The sequence below is a fragment of the Cynara cardunculus genome (genome assembly GCF_001531365.2).
Source record: "Cynara cardunculus var. scolymus isolate 2C chromosome LG 12, CcrdV1, whole genome shotgun sequence".
Classification (NCBI taxonomy): Eukaryota; Viridiplantae; Streptophyta; class Magnoliopsida; order Asterales; family Asteraceae; genus Cynara; species Cynara cardunculus.
The window spans coordinates 5250792-5276869 of NC_037539.1; the positions used below are offsets into that span (position 1 = coordinate 5250792).

Here is a 26078-nt window from a genome sequence, read left to right on the forward strand (position 1 = left end):
AGATGAAAATAGTAACAGTTATTTTTAATTAGGGATTGAAAATGTAAAATTTTAAATGAACTAGACTAAAAAGGTAAAACATCCTAGACTTAAAGTACCATTTTAGTGATTTAGTGTAAGTATCATTTTAAATGGGGTTCTTATCTCAAGTAGCTGATAACTCTCAATTTTGAAAGCTATTTTTTATTTATTTCTTTTATTTTTGCATTTATTAAATATTCAATTTTTGTGTTTTTCCCCAATATTTTTATAAGTTTTAAAAAAATGATGAAACACAAAGTAAAAAAATTTATTTTGAAAAATTGCATTTTTTGGTAACCGTCCACTATGTCACCACTATAAGATGTTCACGAATTTTGTTAGCTTTCTACTTTTTGGAGGATGTATTGCTTGAAAATCTTGTCCAAAGATTTCATATGGCTGTAGTTGGCTGTAAAGTTGTCCTTTATATTATTTTAAGTTGTTGTTTAATGGTCTTTACCACAAGGTTTATTTGTACTTAATTTTCTTTGGATAAATGCTTCATCATTACCCATTCCCCCTATATAAAGAGGCATTATGGCTCATTTTAAGATCATCCCCTCTTATCATCCTTTTATCATCTATTTACTCATCTTTAGAAGTATTTTAGCTGAAGTTCTTCTCGTATTCTCTTAGTTTTAGCTTAACATTTTATTTTCTTGTATTGAAGTTGTAATTTGTAGCCAACAGTCTCGCCACTGTGGCCACTGTGGGAACATAGTTTAGTTTTATATTAATGAAAGTTACATTTCAGTCTTATTTACTATCTTCTATTATGTTTATTATGTCTATTATAAGCTAATTTACTCGTATGGGTGTGGGTGTGAGTTTAACTTAAGATTTTTATACAATATTTGGGGTGTTTTTACTCTTTACCACTTCGTAAACTTGGTCACTTAAGACGGGACTTAAACTAGATGCGGATAAGCCGATCACTTTGAAATGTTAATATTAGATCTTAGACTCAGAGATGTACGGATCCAAAATACGACTTAAGTGATACACAAATAACTTGAGAGAATCTTTGATAATTACATAGAGATGCGAATTTTGTATGTATTTAGCTAAGGACTAAGCGATGGTTATTCTTATCACAAAGATATTTGGGTATGGATTTTATTTCTTCTTCTTTTTAGCTAAATTGGCAAGTTTCGAAGTGGTGAGCATAAGAACTTTGTGGAGTTTTATGGGGACCGTTTGTAAATTTTCACTTTCGAGAGATTGTAATTTTTATAAACAACTCATAAGATTCTAACCATTTCATTGTTGATTTTATCTTAAGGAACACTTATATCGCCACTGTGGGGACTTCGTGCCCACTGTGTGAACACGAACGATCTTAGCCTGTCAAAGTGATGAAGAAAGAAAGAAAAACGATCTTGATAAAGAAAGATCGAAGGTAAGCGATCTCACTACTGTGATAGGAACATCACCTTCGATTTAAAAAAACTAACAAATTGTTCACAATAATCAATCAATTTCCCTAAACCAATATGTTCTATTCAAATTGCACTAATTCCTTATGAACAAAACACATATAATAGTTATTAGAGATTTAAACCTTATTTGGATGAAGGGAGCAATTGGATCAATCATATAGATCGGTTTATGCTATCCAAAAAGCAATAGGGAGCGTCAGTTTATCGCTAACAAAAATGCTATCCAGTATTTCTTGCTAACATGGATCGATTTATGCCAGGAGAAAGATGAGATAGATCAATGTAGACAGAAATCAAAAATCAGAGACAAAAATATAAATAAGAGATCTAGGGTTTAGAGAGAAAACAACGATTCCAGAGGAAGAATCGATTACCTGAGGAGGGAGGCGTATTTGATGAAATTGATTAGCACACTTGAGGAGAGTCGAAGAAATCGATTGTCTTCTATAGGAGAGAGTCGAAGAAATCGATTCCAAACTTACAAGAAATCGGTTAGCACACTTGGGAGCAATTTTCTATTTCAGAACAAAAGCGTGAATGGATTTTAGACTTCGGTTTCAATATGAAGGAGGCGATCGAAGTGAAAGAGAAGAGCGGCTTGTATTTGATCGAGGGTATAAGGGTACATCAACTCTTGTTCCACTTAGGTACGGTTTACCAAACGTTTACCCGGATAAGCGTTTATCAAGTCACTCTATTTTACCGGTTGAATATGGCAAGGACTAAAAATCTTACCCGGTAAGAGCGAAGACAAAAATCAAGAGTCTTACCCGGTAAGTGAGGATGAGAACTCTTACCATGGTTAGCGCTTACCGGGATAAATTGTTGCATACGATGCGTTTTAATGAATAAAATCTTACATGGTAAGTAAACGATAATGTTGAATTTTACCGGTAAGTACTTACCGGGTAAGTGTTTAGATAAACGGTCCCTTGGTTCCAAGGGTAGGAGGGACATGTGTGTTCCACATTTTGTCCAAGCTAGTTCCTGTCTATTCCAGATAGAATCACACCAAACATGGGACAATATATTATGTTCTTTCATGTTCTGTCTTGTTTACCATACCAAATGCACCCATATAGTTTTTTATTTAAACAATTAAACGTCTTTATTAATCATAAACATTTGAAGTTTACAACTACTTCTACGATCATTTCTCGACTCTGTCACCATCAACCTATGAAAATCGATGTTAAAACCATAAAACTGTAGAACTTATATGCATACACCTGTCGTGCTATAATCACTTAATAAAAAAACATATCTTTTTGACGTGTTAATTATTGGCTATAAAGTAAAACCAATAAATGAAAGGTGATTGAAACATGATCGTGTACAAAAAGCAAAATCAATAATTTAAAATTAGGGTAAAAAAAAGTTACTACACAATAATACAGATGTTGAATAAAGGCATGTCATGACCAATAATACCATGAATTAGTTAAGTGTCGTACAGTTAAAAAATACATTATATGCAGTCACGTAGGTGTCAGTTTAATTGCTTTTAGATGCCCATCAGACTTTACGTAACTATACAATTACATAAGTTTGAGAAAGTGGTCAATTGAACAATTTTTTGCCGTTAAAAATAAAAAATAATATTGAAAGGCCCGGACAAAAATGCCAAATAAATAAATCACTAAATCTTAAGGACCAAAAGTGAAGCTTACACTAATTTTAATTGAGTAAATTGCAATTTTCATCCCAGTCGTTTGTTAATAATTTCAATTTTTGTCCATATGACTTGCAAATTGCAATTTCCGTCTCTATGGTTTACAATTTATTATGATTTTTGTGTCTTAACTAATTCATACCTTCAAGTACAAGAATCAGAACAGTAAAGAATAATGACTAAAACAACAATAAATTATAAAATTATAAGGACGAAAATAACAATAAATTACAAACTATATAGATAAAACCACAATTTCAAAACCATAGAGACGATAATCATAAAATTTAATAAATCACAGGGACTAAAAACGTAATTTACTCATTTAATGGTCAATACTCAATATGGTGTAATTGTTAAAAAAATAAAACAAAATAATATTAGATAAATTAAAAAATAACAATATAATTTTAAAATTAAAATATCTAAAATTATAATAATAACAAATGATATGATTGATATATACACAAAATCAAAAATATATATATATATAAATAACGTTTTATCCATTTTAACAACCTCAAACCTTTCTTGTCTACAAGTCGTCATCTCAAAGATATGTGAAAACGATGTTTGATACTCCCAACTTTTTTAAAATAAATATTTATTCAATAACATTATACCCCTTCAATTAGTTTTATGATTATTGGTTTTGGGCAATTTTACAATTGTATTAATAATACTGGTGAAAAATTTACTGGTATACGGTACTCAAATTCAAGATGGTATGATGGCGTGATGACAACCTCAAGCCTTACACGTCACAACAAGGACACGACGTTTTTTAAATCATGACACAAATCGACAAATCTGTTTCACATATATATAATTATATATATATATATATATACACGTATATGTTTTTTATTTATTATTTAATAATATAATGTTATTAAATTTTTTACATTCATATAAATTTATTAGTGAACTTGAACAAATTCGAAATTGCAAATTTTTATCTATGTAATTTAAAATTGGTACAAACCAGCACCAACATATATCAATCGAAAAGCATGATACAAAATACGATTTATTGGTACATTGTATATAATTTTATATACCAATTATAATTTGTTTGTACACGATATTGAAGAAAACATAACTTGATACCTTATCAAGTCCACCCCTAATTTTACACATGTGAAACTGATATAATAAAGTCGAAGGTTTATAACTCTCGATGGGTCTCATGGATGAGTTTTAAACAAAAATCTATTTTAATTTGATAAATATTAATTAGAGGGTTAGGTTGATAGCACTTTCATATAAACTTGGAATCACGTGAGACCAACTTTTTTTCGTGAGACCACTCGTTTACACTTGGAACTTCACAGCAAAACGCTGTGAATGTAACTTTCACAGTGTTTTTGCTGTGAAGATTCAATTTTTTTTTATCTTCACAGTGTTTTGATATGAAGTTTCGAGTGTAAAAAAGTAATCTCACGGGTCTCACGAAAACAGGCTGGTCTCACGTGAAGTCAACTTCTCTCATATATTGCTAAATGTATTAAAACAATAGGTTATATAAATTGTTTTAATAATAAAATAAAGAAAAATCTTGTATCAGTGATGCATCATGATAGTTATAATCAAATAAATGGTTTTAATTTAAAATAAAATGTATAAATTTAACTCAATACTTAAATAAATAAAGGAAAAAGTCCACAAAAACCCAATGGACTTTACTATTTGGAACGATTAAGTCATTGGATAATTTTCTGGAACAAAAAATCCTTGGACATTCTAGAACTTGTTAAATAAATCATTGGACATTACAAAACCTGTTAAATAAGTTATTGGACTTTCTAAAATTTGTTAAATACATTTTGTTAATGGAAAAAGTCCGAAAAACAAATGGATTTTCATATTTTGAACGTTCAGGACCTTAAACATTTTTTGAACAAAAAAAAACACTTACACTTATAAAAAAAACAAATATACCATTTTCATTAAAAATAACTATAAGTGTACTTCACTTCTTTTTGGGGGAAAAGCAATTGTATTATGCCTTGGGCGATTCACTTTAAAATGCTGTTAACAGGTGCGCACATTACTTGATGTTGGTTGTGGGTTTGGTAGCTTTGGGGCTCATTTGCTCCCACTAAGTATTGACAAATACTCCACTTCCCAAAACTAGTGTAGAAGTATTTTCTTTTCTACCTAACAAAGATTTTCATGGATCAGATGGATTGCTGCTTATTGAAGTTGGCCGAATACTTAAGCCTGGAGGTTAAAAAAGTAGGTGCGACGGCGACGAGCGGAGACAGGGACGTCGACGGGGATGGTGCGGCAGCAACGAGGGTGGTGCGGCGGCGATGGGGGAGAGGGAGACGATGGTGTGTGGGTGCGACCAGAGGGAGACGAGAAGGAGACGAGAGGGAATGATTATGAAGACGGGAGGAACGGTGATGAAGACTGACGAGAGGGAGAAGATGACTAGTCATCCTTTTTAAGATTTTTTTTATTTTTTTTTAATTTAAGGTTTACCTTCTATTCAGGTTGCAAGTTACATTTTTAAAGAATGAAGATCTATTTAACATGTTTTAAAAAGTCTAAAGAGTTATTTAATAGATTCTAAAATGTCCAATGATTTATTTGTTTCAAAAAATTATCTAAAAACTTAATTGTTCCAAACAATAAAATCCATTGGTTTTTTTAACTTTTCCCATAAATAAAAAATGAACTCCTCCAATCCAAGTACTATTGGTGACCTACGCAAGTCAAACTTGGACAAGATGCATCGGGAAGAAAATGAGTAACAAAATAGTTTTAAATATTTTAAATTAAATTAAATGTGAAATATGTGTTTTGGATTAATCTATACTAGAATATAAATTATTTAACAAAAACTCTTAAAAACACTTTTATATGTAGAATACTGTTTATTAATGTATATTACTTAAAACTCAAGATTACAAGTGGATTGTGCATAAGTTTAACTTATTAAAGCTCCATATCTGAATTCGTGTAACTAACTACAGATAAACATAATCAAATACAGGATAAAAATCTTATATTAAATATAAAAAATCTAAAATATAATTAGGATAATCATTAAGTCCTAACAGAATACTTAATTATTATCTTTATAAAATGTTATATTATTAAACCAAAAATAAATTATTTTGTTATTAAACTTAAATTAAATTATAATAAAAAATCAAAAAAATTACATAAAAATGAGAACTTTTAAATAGTTGATTTGATATTAACATTGATATTTTTTTTTCAAATTTTTATGATATCTTCAAATTTATATTTTATTCAAAAATAAAATCATTATTGTTTTCTTAAAAACACATAAAATCGTATTATAACATTGACAGAGACAAATAATAAGATAAAACATTAAAATCAAGATGTGTCTCGCTGCATTGCGCAAGTATTCTTCTAGTTTATTAAAATGTAGTCAAATATCTGAAATTAAAAGTTTTTAATTAAGAAACTAACATGTATCTGAAAAAGAGAAAAGTCATCTAAACTAACTCAATCAAGAAAAATTTACGTTGTTATTGTATTTTCAAAATCTATACAGTTATATATAACAAAATAATACAGTAACACATTTATTATATTTATAAGTTTTTACACAACAAAACTATAGTTTATGCCATCATATGTTATAAAATGGATTCTCCCTATTTTTTTAAATTCTTTTAAACCAATTATTGAACATTTCATATATAGAGAGAGAGAGAGAGAAATTTGTTTTTTTAGGAGAGGAAGACAAGAGCGTATCTTCAAAAGAAATCATCAAAATTCGATTCACTTGCTTTTTAAAGTAATTACCCTTCTTTTCTCTTTCATTTTTCATGCACCCATCGCCATTATTAATCAACGTGTGTTTATACCCAATTAGGACACACACACACACACACACACCCCCCATATTCATTGCATTTCCATCTAAACGATAAAGATTACAACTTGCCTTTCTTTTGGTTTTTCTGTTTCTAATCTTCAACTTCCCCCAAGATTTGATATGCTTTTAGTTAATTTATTCAAGATACACACAGAAAACAGTGAATGTGGTTTCATTTGTCTGGAGTGAATAGCAGAAGAAATGATTATATTAAAAAAAAAAACCCCATTTTTTAATCCAATTTATCAACCACACAAATTTCTTTAATCCCTTTCTGCATCTATTTAGGGCTTCTGCATAAACACACCCATGTTTCTCTACATTTCCTTTCTGGGGTTCTTGCTTTCTTTCTCTCTCTCACATTGTGTGAAAATCTGCAGTAAACAAAGGGTATTTCTTGTACCTGATAATCTTTCTTAATTGGGATGTTAAAGTTTTCTTGACTAAAACAACTCAAATTCTTGGAACCACATTTCTTTTTTGACCAAATAAATTGATTCTGCAAAAAAATTGGAGTTTCTTTCAAGATAATATCGACACCCCTTTTGTGATTGATGACCTTTAGAGACATGAAGTGGCACCAAGAAGGAGAGGAACAAGAAGAACAGCAGAAGGTACAAGCAAGAGAAGCAGAAAACAGAGGTTTGTATTTTTGAATTCAAGATGGGTGTGAAAATGCAAGGCCACCATCATTTGGTGGCAGTGAGTCTGAATGAACAGCAATTGGGCATAAAAAGAAAGTATACATCATACATTCCAAGAAGAAATCAAAGCAAATACTTAGCATTATGGATAATTGCTTTTGGGTTTGTGGCTATGAATGTATATAAGTGCATAGATGCAGGCCATCAAGAAAGAATTGAAGAGGGTTTGGTCAGTATGTGTGATCAGAGGGCAAGAATGTTACAAGATCGATTTAGGGTTAGTGTTAATCATGTACATGCTTTGGCTGTTCTTGTGTCCACCTTCCATTATTACAAGAACCCATCAGTAATTGATCAGGTTTGAACATTTCTTCTTGTCTGCAAATCTTTCACTGTGTGTTTTCTTCTTTTTTACAGTCTCAGAACTAGAAATAGAAAGGGTTATTCAGCTAAATGACCTTCTGAGCATTTTGTAGGCATTTTTAAACCTTTTAGAAGGCCAAGGAGTCTTTACAAAAATGGCAGAAGGTTATTTAACCAAAGGATCCAGACAGGAACTAGAAAGCACTCAACTTGGTTCAATTGGGGGTTTTTAAGCTTGTTTTGGTGTTCTTAGTTTTTGAATCTTGAATTTTTGTGATTGGATTCAAATTTCAATCTAGGAAACATTTGCTGAGTACACAGCAAGAACAGCATTTGAGAGACCTTTGTTAAGTGGAGTTGCATACGCTCAAAGAGTAATGAATTCTGAGAGGGAAGAATTTGAGAAACAACATGAGGGGATCATAAGAACAATGGCTAAAGAGCCTTCACCGCACCGAGATGAGTATGCACCTGTGATTTTCGCTCAAGAAACAGTTTCCTATCTTCATTTGCTAGATATGATGTCCGGGGAGGTAAGTTTTATCAAGTTTTTATGATTATATATTGTATATGATATCGGGGGACGTTCAAATAGGAACAAACTAAGTCATGTATTATTCATGATGATTAACCTTAAATAATCGTGATATTCATTATGAATAAAGCATGAATAGTTGGTTTTCAGTTCTCAAAATATCTACGGTTATCATTTGAATCTACGCTAGGTATCACATATATCCTTGAAAGTTAATGTGGGAAAACTTGAATTTGATGATTAGGAGGATAGAGAGAACATACTGAGGGCTAGAGCAACTGGGAAAGCAGTGCTTACAAGCCCTTTCAAGCTTTTAGGTTCTAATCATCTCGGGGTAGTTTTGACCTTTCCCGTATACAAGTCAAAGCTTCCACCAAAGGTGTCGGTTCGAGAACGCATTGAAGCTACTGCAGGGTAATTCCTTCGGGTTCAAATCTAGAATTGTTAAGTTGGATTATGCTTTTTGTCGAATGATTTCATTTGCATGTTCAGTAAACTAAGTTTTGATAGCCGTTACTTCGTTACTAATCTGAAACAGATATCTTGGTGGAGCTTTTGATGTCGAGTCGCTCGTGGAAAATCTACTCGGGCAGCTTGCGGAGAACCAAGAGATAGTTGTAAAAGTTTATGATGTTACCAACCCTTCGAACCCTTTGATCACATATGGCCGCCAGACTCAAGAGGGTGATCTGTCACATACGCGTGTTAGTATGCTCGATTTTGGTGATCCGTACCGGAAGCACCAGATGACGTGCAGGTGATTACTGGTTTTAATGTCAACGGGTAGCTCAACTAGTAAGAACTTTGGTTTTCCCTCAGGACCATCGGAGGGTCGGTCTGTCTGTCTGGCTGTTTACTTCTGGGTCCCATAGGATTAGTCTGAGGTGCGCGTAAGCTGGCGTGGACACCCATGGTTACAAAAAGAAACTGGTTTTTAATGCTAACGGTGTTAGATTTGGTGTGCAGATATCTTCGTAAAGCGCCTATATCATGGACCGCATTCACAACTGCATCTTTAGGCTATGTGATTGTTCTGTTAGCTGGCTATATGTTTTACACCGGAGCGATTCATATTGTTCAGGTTGAGGATGACTTCGACACGATGCAGCAATTAAAAGTCCGAGCGGAAGCTGCTGATGTTGCCAAGTCCCAGGTAACTCTTGCTCTGTCTTATGAAAACCGTTAAACCAGACAGTCTTATTGATTCTACTTTCAGACTTCGGCACTACCTAAGGAAATCTTGTTGAATAAAAGCAACGGAATCTTTGTTTTGTAACGATGATCATGGCCAAACAATTAATATTTCATCGGTTTAACTAACGTCTTTTTGGTCTCGAACGCCAGTTTCTTGCTACGGTTTCACATGAGATCAGGACCCCGATGAATGGCATCCTTGGTATGGCCTGTTATCTTCATTTCTTAATCTAATACATTTTACGTTTGTATGTAATTACCAGACGTGCCGTTTTGCAGGGATGCTTGCATTGCTTCTAGATACTGAGTTAAGTTCGACTCAAAGGGATTACGCTCAAACTGCACAAGCTTGTGGAAGGGCATTGATCACGTTAATAAATGAGGTGCTCGACAGGGCCAAAATCGAAGCCGGGAAGTTGGAGCTGGAGTCGGTCCCATTTGATCTTCGCTCCATACTCGATGACGTTCTCTCTTTATTTTCCGAGAAGTCTAGGCATAAAGGAATCGAGGTAAAGCAAATTTTTCTTGCTTCTTTTATTTCTTTAAAACCGTCATTTATTTGAAGCTGCATCCATGTTTTCGTTTATAGTTCTAGTGAAATATGATTACGTTATTGTTTTGTTTGATCGGGAAATCGAAGTTGGCTGTTCTTGTATCTGATAAAGTTCCACGAATTGTTATGGGGGATCCAGGAAGATTTCGACAAGTTATTACAAATCTTGTGGGGAACTCCGTTAAGGTAAGCATATCTTTGATCTCGAGCTCGCACTACAACAAAATTGGGTTTATAGGACGCCAAAGATGTCTAAATGTCCTAATAACTGTTTTATAGGGATTTAAATTCATAGGACCAAACAATTATGCCTCATACTTGAAAGTGTTACAATAAGTCGATAAGCTGCTGAATTTTTTTTAGTGTCATGATCATATTACAACTGTTTCAAGAGACCAAAACCGATGAATCACATTCTGTTTTTGGGCAGTTTACTGAACACGGACATATATTTGTTCAAGTTCATCATGCCGAGCATTCTGAAGCGGATGCAAAATCCGAGACTTTCATGAATGGAATATCAGAAGGAAGGGCTATATCTAGGTTCAGAACGTTAAGTGGTCGTGAAGCAGCCGATGATCGAAACAGTTGGGACACATTTAAGCATTTAGTAGGCGAGGACGAGTACCCATTTCGAGCAGCAACTGCCGAGAAAGTTGATCTACTGGTGTCAGTTGAAGATACAGGAATCGGGATACCAATACATGCTCAAGAACTAGTTTTCATGCCGTTCATGCAGGCAGACAGTTCGACATCTAGACATTATGGAGGAACGGGTATCGGATTGAGTATTAGCAAGTGTTTGGTTGAACTGATGGGTGGTCGGATAAGCTTCGTTAGCCGCCCTAAAATCGGAAGCACGTTTTTTTTCACGGTTGCGTTTAATAGGTCCGAGAAAAGCACGGTTTCAGATCTGAAAAAATCTCTTTATGAAGATCTTCCGAATGCCTTCACGGGTTTGAAAGTAACCGTGGTCGATTCAAAACCAGTCAGAGCTGCTGTTACTCGATACCATCTACAAAGACTCGGTATGGTCGTTAAGATCGTTAACAGCATACAGATGGCCATTTCCATGAGATTCATGTTAGTACTTCTCTTTTCTTTACCTTCCACACTCGTTGAACTACAACAAGATCGGTTTTATAGGATTTCAAATGTCTAAATGTCTTGATAATGTCATATAAAAAAAAGACTAATACGACGCTTTATTTCAAAAGTGTCATAAAAAACTTGTAGGATGCCCAAAAATATTTTATCAAAATCTTGTAACACCTTTACATATGGACGCACATTTAAACATATTCGCCGATTTTGTTATAGTGTCTGGTTTTGATTGGATTGGCTCGGTTCAAAACACGCCCCTATTCGATATTCTGACACAATTTTTTTACTTTCTACAGAAACGAGAGGCAGCCCGATCTGCTTCTAGTCGAGAAAGATACGTGGTTATCTAATGAAGATACGGGTAACATACGACTTTCGGACCATAGACCAATTGGGCACACATCAAATTCACCTAAAATGATCCTTCTTGCTACAAATATAACAAGTCCCGAGTTCGATAAGGCAAAAGCAACGGGCTTTTCCGACACCGTGATCATGAAACCACTAAGAGCGAGCATGGTGGCAGCATGCCTGCAGCAGGTGCTGGAAACCGGGAATCAGGCAAAACAAGGTAGATTGATGGCCAAAGGATCTCTTTATCTTCGAAGTGTGCTTTCTGGGAAGAAAATATTGGTAGTCGATGATAACAGAGTGAACCGTAGAGTTGCTGCCGGTGCCCTCAAGAAATTCGGGGCCACGGTCGAGTGTGCCGATAGCGGTAAAACCGCTCTTGCGTTGCTTCATTTGCCGCACACTTTTGATGCCTGTTTCATGGATATTCAGATGCCGGAAATGGACGGGTATGTACTATAACTTGAATCTTAATACTTAGGGCCTCTTCACTACCTGCCTACCGCCTCTTGCTTGTACTACAACAAAACGGGTTTACAAGACTCCAACAATGTCTGAATGTCATAATAAGACTATTTTATGCGACTTAAGTTTATAGACCAACAATTGTGCGCCCTATGTAAAAGTCTGTTGACGTTTTTTGGTGTCTTTAACAAGTTTTTTAGGACATTTTATACGACATTTCGATTGTTTCAGTTTTGAGGTGACACGTCGTGTGCGGATGATGGAGAGCAATGCAAACCAGGAACCAATGAGCGAAACAATGACCATCGAAGGGTCTGCTTTCACGAGGACCGGGGAATGGCATTTGCCGATACTAGCCATGACCGCCGATGTAATCCATGCCACATTCGACGAGTGCCGGAAAAGCGGAATGGATGGCTACGTATCGAAACCTTTCGAGGAAGAAACCCTGTATCAGGCTGTCGCCAAGTTCTTCGAATCTAACCCACCATCAGACCGTAGTTTTAAAACCACAACATCCAAAAATGGCGAACCGTAAGTAGCCTCTTAACCGAAAAAGTGCACATTTTTCAAGATCTCTTGAACCAGCATTACACTTTCGGCCTTCAGTTGGGCTGGTCTCGAGTCTAACTGAGTTCGGATCAACTCGACCGATGCCACTCGGGGAGCTGTATCCGAATATGTGTACAGAGGTTTCAGTTTGATTTGTATCATTTATAGGATACGGTGTCGTTTGGCAGCCTATCTTTTGTATAATCGTCATTGAGAATTCATTATTCATCCAAGAAAAATTAATTACGTCTCCAATACTCTGTACACTGAATTTTAATTAGCAAATTGAAATACGATCCATCAGTTTTTTTTTATTAACCTGGAGCCGACTAATTTCAGTGCGACCACATGTTTTGCAGATAACTCGGAGTCATCGTATTTGAACCTCCGTGGCCATAAGAAGATTTTTATTTCTCATTGGATTTGAACTTGAAACCTCATGTTACTTTTGATTTTTAGAGGCAAACTCAAACCAATCGGGCACCATTCTTGTAGTTTTCATGAGTTTTTTTAATCATTCACATCAACTAATCCCTGATGATTAAAACCGATTTATTCCGCATTTTAAACTACTATTTATCAATCTTTGAAACTCTTCGATATCAATTTTATCATCACATAAAATAACAAAAAAAAATATTTTATTAAATTAAAAATAATACGTCATAAAAAGTATATATATATATATATATATATCATAATTCGTTTTAGGAAAAGACAAATACGAAGCCTTGTAACAAACCAACAAACGTTTTAAATTGGGAAGACAAATATTCTTTCCCGATTGTGGTTTACGTTTCACGGTTTTCTTTTTTAAATTATATTTTTTTTCCTTAAAAGTATTTAATGAATTTTTAAATATAAATTTAATTATCATATTTTTTTTATCTTCAAAATTTGTTTTAAAAAACACATTTATAATTTAAGCCAGGTTGATTTTTTGTATATTAAATTTTGTTTTAAAATGAGTAAATTACAAACTTGGTCCTTGTGGTTATTGAAAATTTTGAATTGAGTCCCTCAAATAATATAGTTTCATGTGTGGTCAACATAGTTTCACTTTTGTTATGGATTGGGTCCCTTATCCTAACTCCACTAACCAATACTCCATTAATCAAGGGGTAGTATTGTCTTTTTACTATTTTCTTTTTTCTTAAATTATACTTATTTTAAATTGATGCATGGTGTATCCATTGTACCCAAGTACAATCCTATAATGAACTTAAACATTTTCTGCAAACCCTCTTGTAATTCTCAGTTTACATATTTTTTTATTAACCTTGATATCTAATCCGTGATATCAGCCGACTAATCCCAGAATCACCACCTACTTTGATTAAAAGTTAAATATGGAGCTCCATCCATGCGCACTTCCACATACATCCTTGATCCGTCTCCGCTTACTCCTTCTTCCCGTCTTTGCACTATGTTTCTTCGGTAAGATCTCACCGGCAGCCACCCCACTACTTGTTTCCTGAGAACCATTCAGTTCACATAAGTTTTTCTACATGATCGAATTTACAGTACGGTTTGCATGTGGTTTGTAACTTACCTGGTGGGTGGTGCACATATTGATTCATTTTCTTCTGTGCAGGTGCTGGATTCCATCTCCATGAACTTCTTTTGTTACCGGAAAAGACTTGTTTTTCTCTCTAGCTGGTCATTGGTTCCCGACCATCCTAATCTGAGCTCAGTTGCTTTCTAATTGAGATCGATATCTTTAAAAACATTGAAATAACTTCTCTTTTTAATTACATATTCGAGATGAAACTCGCCGGAAAAAAAACAAATGGAATTCTTGGAGACGGAGATCCAGAAAGAGCACAGATCTGTCAGATGAGTTTTAAGATTTGTCAGCAAACAAACCAATGGGTTTTAAGATCGCCGGAAAAAGGAGACGATGAATGGCCATGGGAAAAAGCACATATCCATCGGATCGGTTTTGAGATCGCCGGAAAAAGCAAACGATGAATGGCCAGGAGAAACGCTAAAGACAACGGGTCCTGTTGCAGAAGATGGGTCGTATAGTGAACTGTGGTGGTGAAGAATGAAGTATGGCGGTGAATGGACTGGCATGAGGGAGGAGATGAAGGAGGAGGCCGGAGGGAGACACCGTAGAAGAGAGAAGGCGCCGGCGGGACGTTGTTTGCGGGGAGGCTGTCGCGTTTTGCACTTTTACATCTTAAATTGTTTTTTTATTTCTTAAAAGAAGAAACTTCGAAATGACCAAAATGACCTTAACTTAACGGAGTTTAAATTAAGGGACCCAAACTATAATAAAAATTAAACCCCAATGACCATAGTTGTAATTATTTTATTCAGAGGATGCAATCTAAAACTTTATCTAACTACAAGGATGAAATCTGTAATTTACTCTCTTAAAATTAATAAATTATACCAAAATAAAACACATCAATTCTATTTGGAAACTTATTATTTTCAAAAGATTCTGCATTTGCGTTTACGATAATAGATATCAAATAATAAAGTTTAATAATTTTTTAAAATATTTTTATTAATAATATTATATTATAAAGTATTTGACAAAAACTCTTAAAAACCATATTTTATGTATAAAGTACTGCTTATTAATACATTTTACTTAAAACTCAAGATTTGCAATTAGATTGTTCGTAAGTACCAAAACATCCTTTTTTCTACTGATTTCTTATTAAAAATTGAAAAAATACATATATAATCTAATCTAACGAGGGGGAAGACGTCGGATTTACAAAAGGATAGTTAGTCGAAGATGTTTGAGGTACGTACAGGGATGATTTCACCGATTTTAATACGATTAAATCTGTAATTTTTTTAAATTTAGAAACGCTAATAATAATTTTTGTGAAACCATAGGGACCAAATGACAATATGACATTGTTTCCAATTTCAATATTTTGTTCATAATGTGTTTTATTTTCTTTATCGGCTTCAGTATCGCCGTTCAATTTGCTTCCATAAAAGGCTTCGTTTTCCCTAAATCACCCATTCTATACCAAAAGGGCAAAAACAATGCTACCCTCTTCGTCTCCAACAGATGAACCCTAATCACTCATCACCATTCCAATCTTATACATAACCCATTCACAATTCTTGGTGTTTTTTCCTTCACAAATGAAGAAACCCCATCTGGGTATTGAAACCCGACCTCGATTTCTCCTCTTCATCTTCGACATCCTTACTGTTTATGTCATCTATGTTCACTCTCAGTCGACTTCCGACGATACTGCTGTAATGCAGGCTCTAAAGAAAAATCTCCAACCACTGAGTTCACTCAATTGGTCCGACCCGAATCCATGCAACTGGGACCGAGTCGAATGCTCCAAAGTCAACCGGGTCACCGGAATTCAAGTCGGTAACCAGAACCTCAAAGGCACTCTCCCTCAATCCCTCAATAACCTCACGGAACTCCACGTTTTGGAGTTTCAAAACAATCAACTCACTGGGCCACTCCCCAGTCTCTCCGGGTTGAGTCAGCTCCAGAACCTACTGCTCGCTAACAACAAATTCTCTTCAATACCGTCGGATTTCTTCAATGGTATGTCTTCTTTGCAAAACGTTTATTTGGATTACAATGCGTTTACTGCATGGTCTATCCCAGAGAGCTTAAAAACTGCATCGAACTTAAAAACTTTCTCGGCGACGTCCACGAATCTTACCGGAAAACTACCGGATTTTTTCGGCGGTGATACTTTTCCGGGGCTAATTACTTTGCGTTTAGCTTTCAATTATCTTGAAGGCGGGTTACCCAATTCGTTTCCGGGTTCGTCCATACAGAGCCTGTGGTTAAATGGACAGAAAAGTGATTCTAGGCTAAATGGAAGCATTGAAGTTTTACAGAATATGACACAATTGACTGAAGTTTGGCTTCATTCCAACTTGTTTTCGGGTCCTTTACCAGATTTTTCGGGTTTAAACAAGTTGCAGAATTTGAGTTTGAGAGAGAATAGTTTCACAGGTCCTGTGCCAGCATCTTTGGTAGGTTTGCAGTCTTTAAAAGTTGTGAATTTGACTAAGAACATGTTACAGGGGCCAATGCCAAAGTTCGATAGATCGGTTGATGTGGATATGAGTGAGATTGATAGTTTTTGTTTGCCTGATCCTGGTGTCAATTGTGATGCCCGTGTTGATATCTTGCTTTCGGTGGTTGGATCTGTGGGTTATCCTCAAGGTTTTGCTAGTAATTGGAAGGGTAATGATCCGTGTAAATCGTGGTTGGGAATTACTTGTTCGAGTGACGGGAATATTACGGTCGTTAACTTCCGGGGAATGGGTCTCACGGGCACCATTTCATCGGATTTATCTTCGATTAAGATGCTGCAAAGATTGATTCTTGCAGACAATAATCTTACTGGGGTTATACCTAATGAACTTAAAGATTTGCCAAATCTTGTAGAGATAGATGTTTCAAACAATCAACTTTATGGCCAAATTCCTTCTTTTAAAGAAACTGTTAAGGTGAAAACCGATGGGAATACGAATATTGGGAAAGATGGTCCCAGTTTAACACCGGTTTCACCTTCTAATGGTTCACCGGACTCGCCTGGTGTTAGACATGGCGCTGGTGGTGGCAGAAGTTCCTCCACTGGGGTGGTTGTGGGATCTGTTATCGGCTGTCTTTGTGCAATTTTGTTAGTGGGGTTGCTAATTTTTTATGTCTACAGAGCGAAAAGAAAGCGTTCTGGTAGTCTGCCTTATCAGAACACGATGGTCATACATCCCCGCCATTCAGGGTCTGATGGTGATGGGGTCAAGATCACGATTGCCGGTTCAAGTGCTAACGGTGGGTCGAGTGAAGCAAACAGTCACACAAGTAGTGGAACTAGAGATATTCATGTTATCGAAACAGGTAGTATGGTAATTTCAATCCAGGTTTTGAAGAACGTGACGAACAATTTTAGCCCGGACAACGTTCTTGGAAGAGGAGGGTTTGGAACAGTTTACAAAGGCGAATTACATGATGGAACTAAGATTGCCGTAAAGCGGATGGAGTCAGGAGTAATGAGCGAAAAGGGATTGGATGAGTTTAAATCGGAAATCACCGTGCTTACCAAGGTTCGACACCGGCATTTGGTAGCACTTCTCGGATACTGTTTGGATGGAAACGAGCGACTACTTGTTTACGAATATATGCCTCAGGGGACACTTAGTCGGTTTCTGTTTAACTGGCAAAATGAAAATTTGAAGCCTCTCGAATGGACCAAAAGATTAATAATCGCTTTGGATGTTGGTAGAGGTGTCGAATATTTACATGGTTTAGCACAGCAGAGTTTCATCCATCGGGATCTTAAACCGTCCAACATTCTTCTTGGCGATGATATGCACGCCAAAGTTGCGGACTTTGGACTCGTTCGGCTTGCCCCTGACGGTAAAGCTTCACTCATCACAAGATTGGCCGGAACTTTCGGCTATCTTGCACCGGAATATGCAGGTAAGCGAACTTTCTCATATGGCATCTAACATCCACTAAAATGAAATCAGTTTTATAAGATGTCAAATATGTATAAATGTTCTAACTGAACAATTCTGACATTATATTTTCAAAGTGTTCTAAAAAACTTGTTAAGATGTCCAAAAGCTACATATCAACTTATTGTATTATTTGGTTCTATAAAGTCAAGTCCTATGGAGTCTAGTAGGACATTTAGACATATTTGACGTTGTATAAAGCTGATTTTGTTGTAGTGATCTATTGGTTTAGATTTCGTATAACATATGGCTTGCAATGTGATATTTGCTGAATTATATATTTGCGTATGGTTTATTCAGTGACGGGTCGACTGACTACCAAAGTCGACGTGTTCAGCTTCGGTGTAATCTTGATGGAGTTGATCACAGGGCGAAGAGCGCTTGATGAAACCCAACCAGACGAGAGTATTCATCTGGTTCAGTGGTTTCGCAAAATGCACATCAATAAGGACACCTTCAGAAAAGCCATAGACCCGGCACTTGACCTCGACGAAGAAGCTCTTGCGAGTGTCGGCAAGGTGGCTGAGCTAGCCGGTCACTGCTGCGCTCGAGAACCCTACCAGAGACCTGAAATGAGCCATGTGGTCAACGTGCTGTCATCTCTAGCCGAGCTTTGGAAGCCATCTGAACTGGACCCTGATGAGATATATGGAATCGATCTCAATACAACTTTGCCTCAGGCCGTAAAGAAGTGGCAAGAGTTGGAAGGAATGAGCGGGATTGACGATTCGTTGGTTATTGGGAGTGGTGAAAGCACGCAAACGAGCATACCGAGTCAACCATCAGGCTTTGGTAATTCGTTCATGTTACGGTGAGGTTTGGTTCTGGTTGGAGATTGGCTTCGTTTGTTCATTCTTTCTGATGCTTATTTATCTGGTATTTGTTATTTTATCATTTGTCGGTGTCATCGGTCGTTCTTGATTGAGTTATTTAACGTAAAAATCCCGATGTCTCTATATCTCTTTATTGTTTTTGTTACTGTTTTGTGATTGTTGAACATTGTTTAGTTCGCCTCTACATTTTATTGCAATCCTTTATGTATAGAAATCGATTTGCATGACTTTTAGTTTCGCTTTACTATTTAATAAAATCTAGAACGCACAAAAAATTCCAAGTTGGGCCTTGTAAGTTTGAGCCCAGGCCCAAACCCAACTTTAAAGCCTAATCAGCCCAACTCTTTTTCAAGGCCCGAAATGACATGGGCTTTTTATTTTCACTTGTTGACTTGGAAGTCGGAAGACCTTGGTCCAGGTCCGAAAAAGCTCGGGCCTTGTGCATCTTTAGGCAGGTTGCTTGCATGCCCGTGAATTACTACATGCCTCACTGAAGTTTAATGAGCTCAAGTAGGAAGAATGTAAACAAGTCGAGCTTCTAATGAGCTACTTGAGTTCAAGCTCGTTTATCTTGAGCTCGAGTAGATCTCAAACATAAAATAGAACTCGTTTAACTTAAAAGAGTTGAGCTTCATAACGCTGATGTTCGATTCAACTCGTTAGAACTCGATTAAATTTTTCGACTCGAGCTGAGTCATTCGAGTATACACCTTTTTGAGCCAAACATGATCATTATGTTCATAAATCATACAATACAATTTATCAACCTCAAGCCAATAAACAAGTTAATTGATCACGAGTTCGAACCAAACTTGCTCATATGTTGTGCTTGTCAATAGGTAGAGAAGATTGGCAGCATAGCTACCATCTTGTTCGTTTATGATCAATTTGTAAACATAATCCCAAATACAACAAGAACATCGAACATAAATTTCAAAAATCTCGTCTTGTTGGATCTATTTGATGAAATGTCAATAATCTTTTAACGTGTTTCTAACATGCCAAGTAGGTCAGAACGATCGAGATTGGATTGATGGATGATATGACAGATCATGTCGATAGGCGGGTCCAGTTTCGGCTACGTTTACAGAATTTTAATTGATAGAAGATAATTGAATAACAAAAAAATAAAACCCAGAGAATTATGGAAAAGTTTTGGTATATATATATATATATGTACAGAGAATCAAATCAGACTTTTTTGGTGGCAATTTTGTCTGCCACCATGCCCATAACAATCCGCTTACAAACAAAACACATCACTTTTAAATAAAAAAAAGGACCCAACATCGTAGCTGCTATGTACCATCCTCAGATGTTTTCACTATTCATTTCTTTAATAAATGAACACTTATAAATATCACCCTCATTCACATCATTACAAGTATTCTTTACATTTTTAATAATAAATTAACCTGATTCTTATATATATATATATATAAAGCGCATTATGACGATGTTATGGCCCGCTATAACGCCGAGGTGTGGCCTCGCTGCCAAGTTAAAGCCCATGGCACGACTCCAAGTTGTGGCTTGTTGTATAGCGCGTTACGACGGGTTATTGTCAGGTGTGTTAAGGCGTGAATGGATTTTTTTTTGTTTTTACTTTTTATATATATGATTTATGGCTTAAGTGGTGCCTTAAAAAACACCATAGCCTCGTTATAATTCGTAAGCAGCTAGTTCAAACCCTAGTACTAAAATGGAAAGCCAAAGGAAGACTTTTATACAAGTATAAAAACATGTGGAAGTTGTAAGGGTGTCGGTGCGCCGGAGGAAAGACGGCGAGGAGGAGGATTATAGCTGGGGCAATGAAGGTGATTGGGAAAAATCAATCATGAACCATGAAAATCTGAGGTTCACATTTGAAATTTGAAAATAGTAAGAGAGTTTTTGATGATAAAATGAAAATCTTAGGAACATAAAGGTTAAAATTTGAAAGGGGTAGATAGTTTAAATTTTCAATGTCTATTGGAAACCAAAACTAAATATGAGAAAGATAAAACTTAAAAGTATGAGTTGTAAAAGGTGAAGTATTGTTGAGTCGTACCGTATATGTAAATGACTTGTAATTAAGACTTTATGCATAAAAAATAACATTTTATGTATTTAAAATTATTTTTAAAACTTTTATCAAATATGTTTTATAAGATAGTATAGATATACATAAATGACTTTAATCTAACTCAATAATTATATTATTAATTTTATAATTTAAAAAGGAATATGAAGAAGAGACAAAAGTAGACGCCATATACGACCCGACAAAGATTTTGCATTAAACCACAATCTCACTCAGTTGAACCGCCCATGAGACACGCAGTGTCGACGACGCCTTCACTTTTTGTTCCCTTTTATTCCTTCTTCTTTTTCTATTTTTTATTTTTTATTTTTTATTTTTTATTTTAATTTATTTTCCCAAAAACAATTATTTAAAAAACTAATTGCGCACCTGTTCAGGTAGGCCGCATGTGCCACACTGCCTTTTTTTAATTTATGTATTTTATATTTCAAGAAAATTGCTTTTCTGAAAAGATTGATTTTAATCATATCGGAATACAACCTATATTCGCATTATTAAATATATATCTATTCTTTTTAATTATGTGTGAAGTCAAAATTTACATTTATTTTACACATATATACACACAGGCCCATGTATTTTGTAAATTTTAAGTTTAGATGTTATTTATTTACTTCTTAATAGTTTTATTAAAAGACAATATCTGAATCATTAAGATGTGAATTTTGTTTGGCAAAAAAAAAAAGGTATGTCTCTTAATGGTTCTAAACCCTCTGAATGATTTTGTATCATGGGTCCCCCTTAACAATTAAGCGTTCTAATTTCATTATAAACAATTGTCAAACAATTATATTTCATTTTGCATTATATCATGAGAGTCTCTTAATCATTCTGATGACTTTTAATCATTCTGATGACTTAATCATTTTGCACCAAACCATTCAGCAACTGCCAAACAGCCCTAAGTTAGTTGTTGTTTGCTTATCTTTTAATAGTTTCATTAAGAGACAGTCTTTAAATTGCTAAGAGGTGAATCTTGTTTGACAAAAAAATATTTGTCTCTTAATGGTTCTTAAACCCTCTAAATAATTTTGTATCTTGGATCTCCCTTAATCATTCAACATTTTGATTTCGTTCTGAAAATAATTACTAAACAATTATATTTTATTTTGTACTATATTATAAAAGTCTCTTGATCATTTTGCATCAAACTATTCAGCAACCGACAAACAATTCTTTAGTTTTAAAAAATTAGCTGATAAATTAATGGATATAGAAATTAGTTATATTTGATTAAAAAAAAGTTAGTCATATCTTATAAAGTTAATTAATAAATTAGTTATATTTAGTAAAATCTAGATATTAAAATAAATTAATTTAAAATAGATAGGGTTATTTCTGTAAAAATAAAAGGTATCATTTGGGAAAAAAAAAAATTGGAGCTTATTGAAACACCACCTAAAATAACGTCTTAATGACTCATCAAACGCAACTTTTTCAATAATTTAAAAAAATATTTATTGCTTTTTTTTAATTAAAGGTTAGTGCAATTAACACGATCAAATTTGGAAAATTTCATATCGTTTTAATTTGAAAAATAGTTTTACAGTAGAAAGATATCAAGAAACAAATATTTACATTTAATCATTTTGAATTAATTATGGATGATCTTTCAGAAAAAAGAAACGTTAGAGAACAAAACAAGGGGGTGTTTATGATTGTTTATTTAAAACAACTTATACTTTTTTTACAAAAGTGTTTATCAACTTATATTATAAGTTAGATTGGTTAACTTCTTTAAAAACTTCTTATTACCGGTTTGGCACTGGTATAAACTCTTTATCTAAACACTTAAAAATGTTTATTAGCAGTATCATACAGGAATAAGTCAATAAATTGTTTTTATAAGCAATCTTAATTCTTAAACACCACTAATAATGCAAGAGACAGGTGGGGTTCCGTCACCTACTAATGATCCACAGATCCCAAAAAATGGACCCATTATAAGAAGAAAAATTCATCTTTTCATATAACAACGTTTTATACACTAACTCGGAATTTAACCATTCAAATAAACAAAAAAATTCGATAAAATCATCGTAAATTCTTCGTTTTTCGGGGAAATAAAAATGGAAATAATATTTTCATGTCGAAATCAAAGAAAATATATTATCAACATAAAGGAGCTCTTTGAGGAACACCTTTTCTCTTATGTAATACATTCTTTTTAACCTTTAAACTCGAAATTAACCATCCTTCTTGAACGTTCTCTTCAACCGATTCGATCGACGAAGAAAAAGACGAATCGTTTTCGTGCGTAAGTCCTTCGAGATCGCAGTTTTTCTTACAAAAAGAATACGACACCATCTTGTGATTTTCGAGTTTATTTATATCATCCACCACTACCACTGACACCTGATGAAAATTTAACTGAATGAACAATTTTGTATACGATTATCTAAAAATCAACCAGTCACGTATTTTCATCGAAATGTACCTTGCAAGCAATGGAACAAAACCGATTCGGGATGTCTTGAATATGTCTACCACAAGCTTCACAATAAGTCCCGTAGATTTTGGATTTCGATGGTCGTGAATCTTTATGTTGTTGAGGTCGGGGATTCAAATGCACCGCTTTTTCACCATTGATTTTGTACGTCTGCATATGAAATGTTGAATTAAATTCGTTCATTTCTATTTGGATTTCATCGATATCATAGCATTTGAATTTCAAACTTAGATATAATCGAAGTTTAATCAGTTTTACCCCTAAAAAACCCTCGTTTGATATAATTCAGTAAGAATTTATGGGGTCAGACGTATAGCTGGCTGGCAAAGAGACGAAACGACTTTGCTCAATTTTGGGTATTATTTTGAATAATAAACTAATATTATAGTCCCAGACACTACGTTTAAATCAGAATAATCCAATTCAATCAAACTAATTAATTGATTAACATTCAATTCAAATTCAAATAAGGAACGTAAAATTTATTATCAGAATTTAAGAAATAAAATAAAAATTCAATCGAAAAAAAAGGAGATCGAGACTGACTTGAATGTTGGAGCAATCAAGGTGTTTCTGGATATCTTGGAGACGAACGACGTCGTGATACACATACCGGCAGATTTGGAGGCGGCGGTGGCGGTGGTGGCACTGTGTTTTCAAACCCGTAACGCAATGTTTGCAAAAACACAGATTACAGTCGATGCAAAACACGTTCTTTTCGTTTTTCCGAAGGGTCCGATGATCGATGCAGGTCCCGAAAAACTTGCTCTCGATCAAATTCGCGACCCATTTGCAGTGGTCCAGTTCGCTCGCTCCCTTAAATCGCTGTATCATCTTCAGATTTAAAAAGAAAATGCATCAAAATGAGATCAATTTGAAGAATTGTAGTAAATGGGAAATGATACAAACCATTGCTGTTGAAGTGTTTGATTGCAGAAAGGGGAAAAGAATGTGGTTTATGAAGGAAAAGGAGAAGAGAGAGTGGAGGGATCAGCTTTTAAAGGATGGGTTTTAATCATGAAATGGCCAAAAAGGAAAAATTAGACCCCTCCATTTTTAAAAACCTTCATTTTTTTTTTTAGAAATACATTTTTAAATACTTATTAATTTATTTTTGTAAAATTATGTTATTTTTGGTTTAGGTAATTTGTTAATAGTTAGATATTTTTATCACAAAAACTATATTCTTTATTTTAATCAAATTATATAATATAAATAATTAATTTATTGATAATAATAAGACAAAAAATAGGTGGATTCAATATTTAGAGGAGAGCCTTGAAAGGCATGATCTATGTTTAGACTATAGTCAACAGATACATCGAATATTAAAATTGACCAAATCTTTTCAAATAAAAACACTAAATTTTATATCAATTTTTATATATCTGATGCTACCTCCTGAAGTTGCCCTAAAGTTTATCTGTGTTGAGGGGTTAGATCGGTAACAAAAAAAAAATGCTAGTGTGTGTATATATACTAGAACGGTATTCATGTAATGCAGTGAAATATATCTTGATTTTAATGTTTCATTTTATTCTTTATCTCGGTCGATGTTATTTTTGAATAAAATATAAATTTGAATATATCATAAAAATTTGACGAAAATATATCGATATTAATATCAAATTAATTATTTAAAATTCCTATTTTTTGTATAATTTTTTAATTCAATTTTTTTTATTATAATTTGATTTAGGTTCAATGTAACATCCCAAAATTTCAAATACTTAAATATAACAAAACTAGTATCCCAAGATCAAACACTTACATTGCAGCGGAAATAAAATCTATAATCTTACAAATTATATCATCATCTAAGTTACAATCTTGAGGAGCATAACTTTACTCTATATAACAATGTCTTGATCTGCATGTCCTTTGATGCTAATCCTTATATCTCTCTTTATCCAACTTTTCTTTCCAGTCTAATAGCCGCCTAGGTGAAAAAGTTTTAAAAGAGTTTTGGGTGAGCCTTAGGCCCAGTGAATCCACGGTTTTCATGCATGRACAACAACTTTTATGATAAACAATTTTCACGAAGCTTCATAAATTAGCATGCCTTGATGAGAATAACATTTTTCACAAAATAAAGATATTATAGTGTGTGTCTACATCACAAAGCAACGACGTCATGAGAGATGTCTACCTCACACAACATTACCTGGCGAACTCACACAGCATGTCCGCACTTACGGCTTAGACAAGCTCACAAAGCATGCTYGTCTTTACAAAATCATACCGTAGTACATCCCCATTGACATACAAGTTCAAAACACATATTATAAAAATATCCCACTTTTCACGCATATATAACGTATCAAAAATCTCGAGAAGCTTCAAACAACTTGTGGATAATAAGAAACAAGGCATGCAACCATTTTAAAAATAAATCACGTGTAACTCACTATACATGGCGTAGCCCAAACCGATCTTTGAAGTAGCTAGCGTCTCCCCGATTGGTGCCAAACTAACTACGATGTAGAGCA

The 26078-nt window shown here is 34.4% G+C and overlaps 3 protein-coding genes across 8 annotated transcripts; 2 read left to right on the forward strand and 1 right to left on the reverse strand.

Moving 5' to 3' along the window:
- Window positions 1-7657: 7657 nt before the first annotated feature.
- On the forward strand, window positions 7658-13069 carry LOC112523021 (histidine kinase 4). 6 transcript variants are annotated; one of them, XM_025132439.1, is made up of 11 exons: window positions 7658-7996; window positions 8301-8534; window positions 8781-8950; window positions 9075-9293; window positions 9503-9689; window positions 9881-9932; window positions 10010-10239; window positions 10371-10469; window positions 10714-11420; window positions 11684-12187; window positions 12435-13069. In XM_025132439.1, the coding sequence occupies exons 1-11, from the start codon at window positions 7658-7660 to the stop codon at window positions 12739-12741; spliced, it is 3048 nt and encodes a 1015-aa protein (XP_024988207.1). In that variant the 3' UTR covers window positions 12742-13069. The 6 variants fall into 6 exon arrangements, with proteins under 6 accessions (XP_024988207.1, XP_024988208.1, XP_024988210.1 ...); XM_025132440.1 differs by having other exon boundaries at window positions 11693-12187; XM_025132442.1 differs by having other exon boundaries at window positions 10714-11370; window positions 11691-12187.
- Window positions 13070-15760: 2691 nt separating this feature from the next.
- LOC112523095 (receptor protein kinase TMK1-like) lies at window positions 15761-19207 on the forward strand. The gene is made up of 2 exons (XM_025132537.1): window positions 15761-18186; window positions 18525-19207. The coding sequence occupies exons 1-2, from the start codon at window positions 15870-15872 to the stop codon at window positions 19037-19039; spliced, it is 2832 nt and encodes a 943-aa protein (XP_024988305.1). The 5' UTR covers window positions 15761-15869; the 3' UTR covers window positions 19040-19207.
- A 4014-nt stretch (window positions 19208-23221) lies between these two features.
- Window positions 23222-24552, reverse strand: LOC112523493. Its single transcript, XM_025133115.1, has 4 exons — window positions 24499-24552; window positions 24136-24423; window positions 23578-23739; window positions 23222-23495 (listed from the first exon to the last, which is right to left on the reverse strand). Exons 1-4 carry the CDS (start codon window positions 24499-24501, stop codon window positions 23253-23255), a joined length of 696 nt encoding a protein of 231 aa, XP_024988883.1. The 5' UTR covers window positions 24502-24552; the 3' UTR covers window positions 23222-23252.
- Window positions 24553-26078: the final 1526 nt, after the last annotated feature.

Excerpts from the sequence above, each read along its gene's own strand:
- LOC112523021 (XM_025132439.1), top strand. The coding sequence starts at position 7,658 with ATGGGTGTGAAAATGCAAGGCCACCATCATTTGGTGGCAGTGAGTCTG. Across the intron at positions 7,997-8,300 it reads ACCCATCAGTAATTGATCAG|GAAACATTTGCTGAGTACAC; the intron begins GTTTGAACATTT and ends ATTTCAATCTAG. Across the intron at positions 10,470-10,713 it reads TTGTGGGGAACTCCGTTAAG|TTTACTGAACACGGACATAT; the intron begins GTAAGCATATCT and ends GTTTTTGGGCAG.
- LOC112523095 (XM_025132537.1), top strand. The coding sequence starts at position 15,870 with ATGAAGAAACCCCATCTGGGTATTGAAACCCGACCTCGATTTCTCCTC. Across the intron at positions 18,187-18,524 it reads TCTTGCACCGGAATATGCAG|TGACGGGTCGACTGACTACC; the intron begins GTAAGCGAACTT and ends TGGTTTATTCAG.
- LOC112523493 (XM_025133115.1), bottom strand. Across the intron at positions 23,740-24,135 it reads TTGATTGCTCCAACATTCAA|ACGTACAAAATCAATGGTGA; the intron begins GTCAGTCTCGAT and ends TTTCATATGCAG. Across the intron at positions 23,496-23,577 it reads TTTGTTCCATTGCTTGCAAG|GTGTCAGTGGTAGTGGTGGA; the intron begins GTACATTTCGAT and ends AATTTTCATCAG.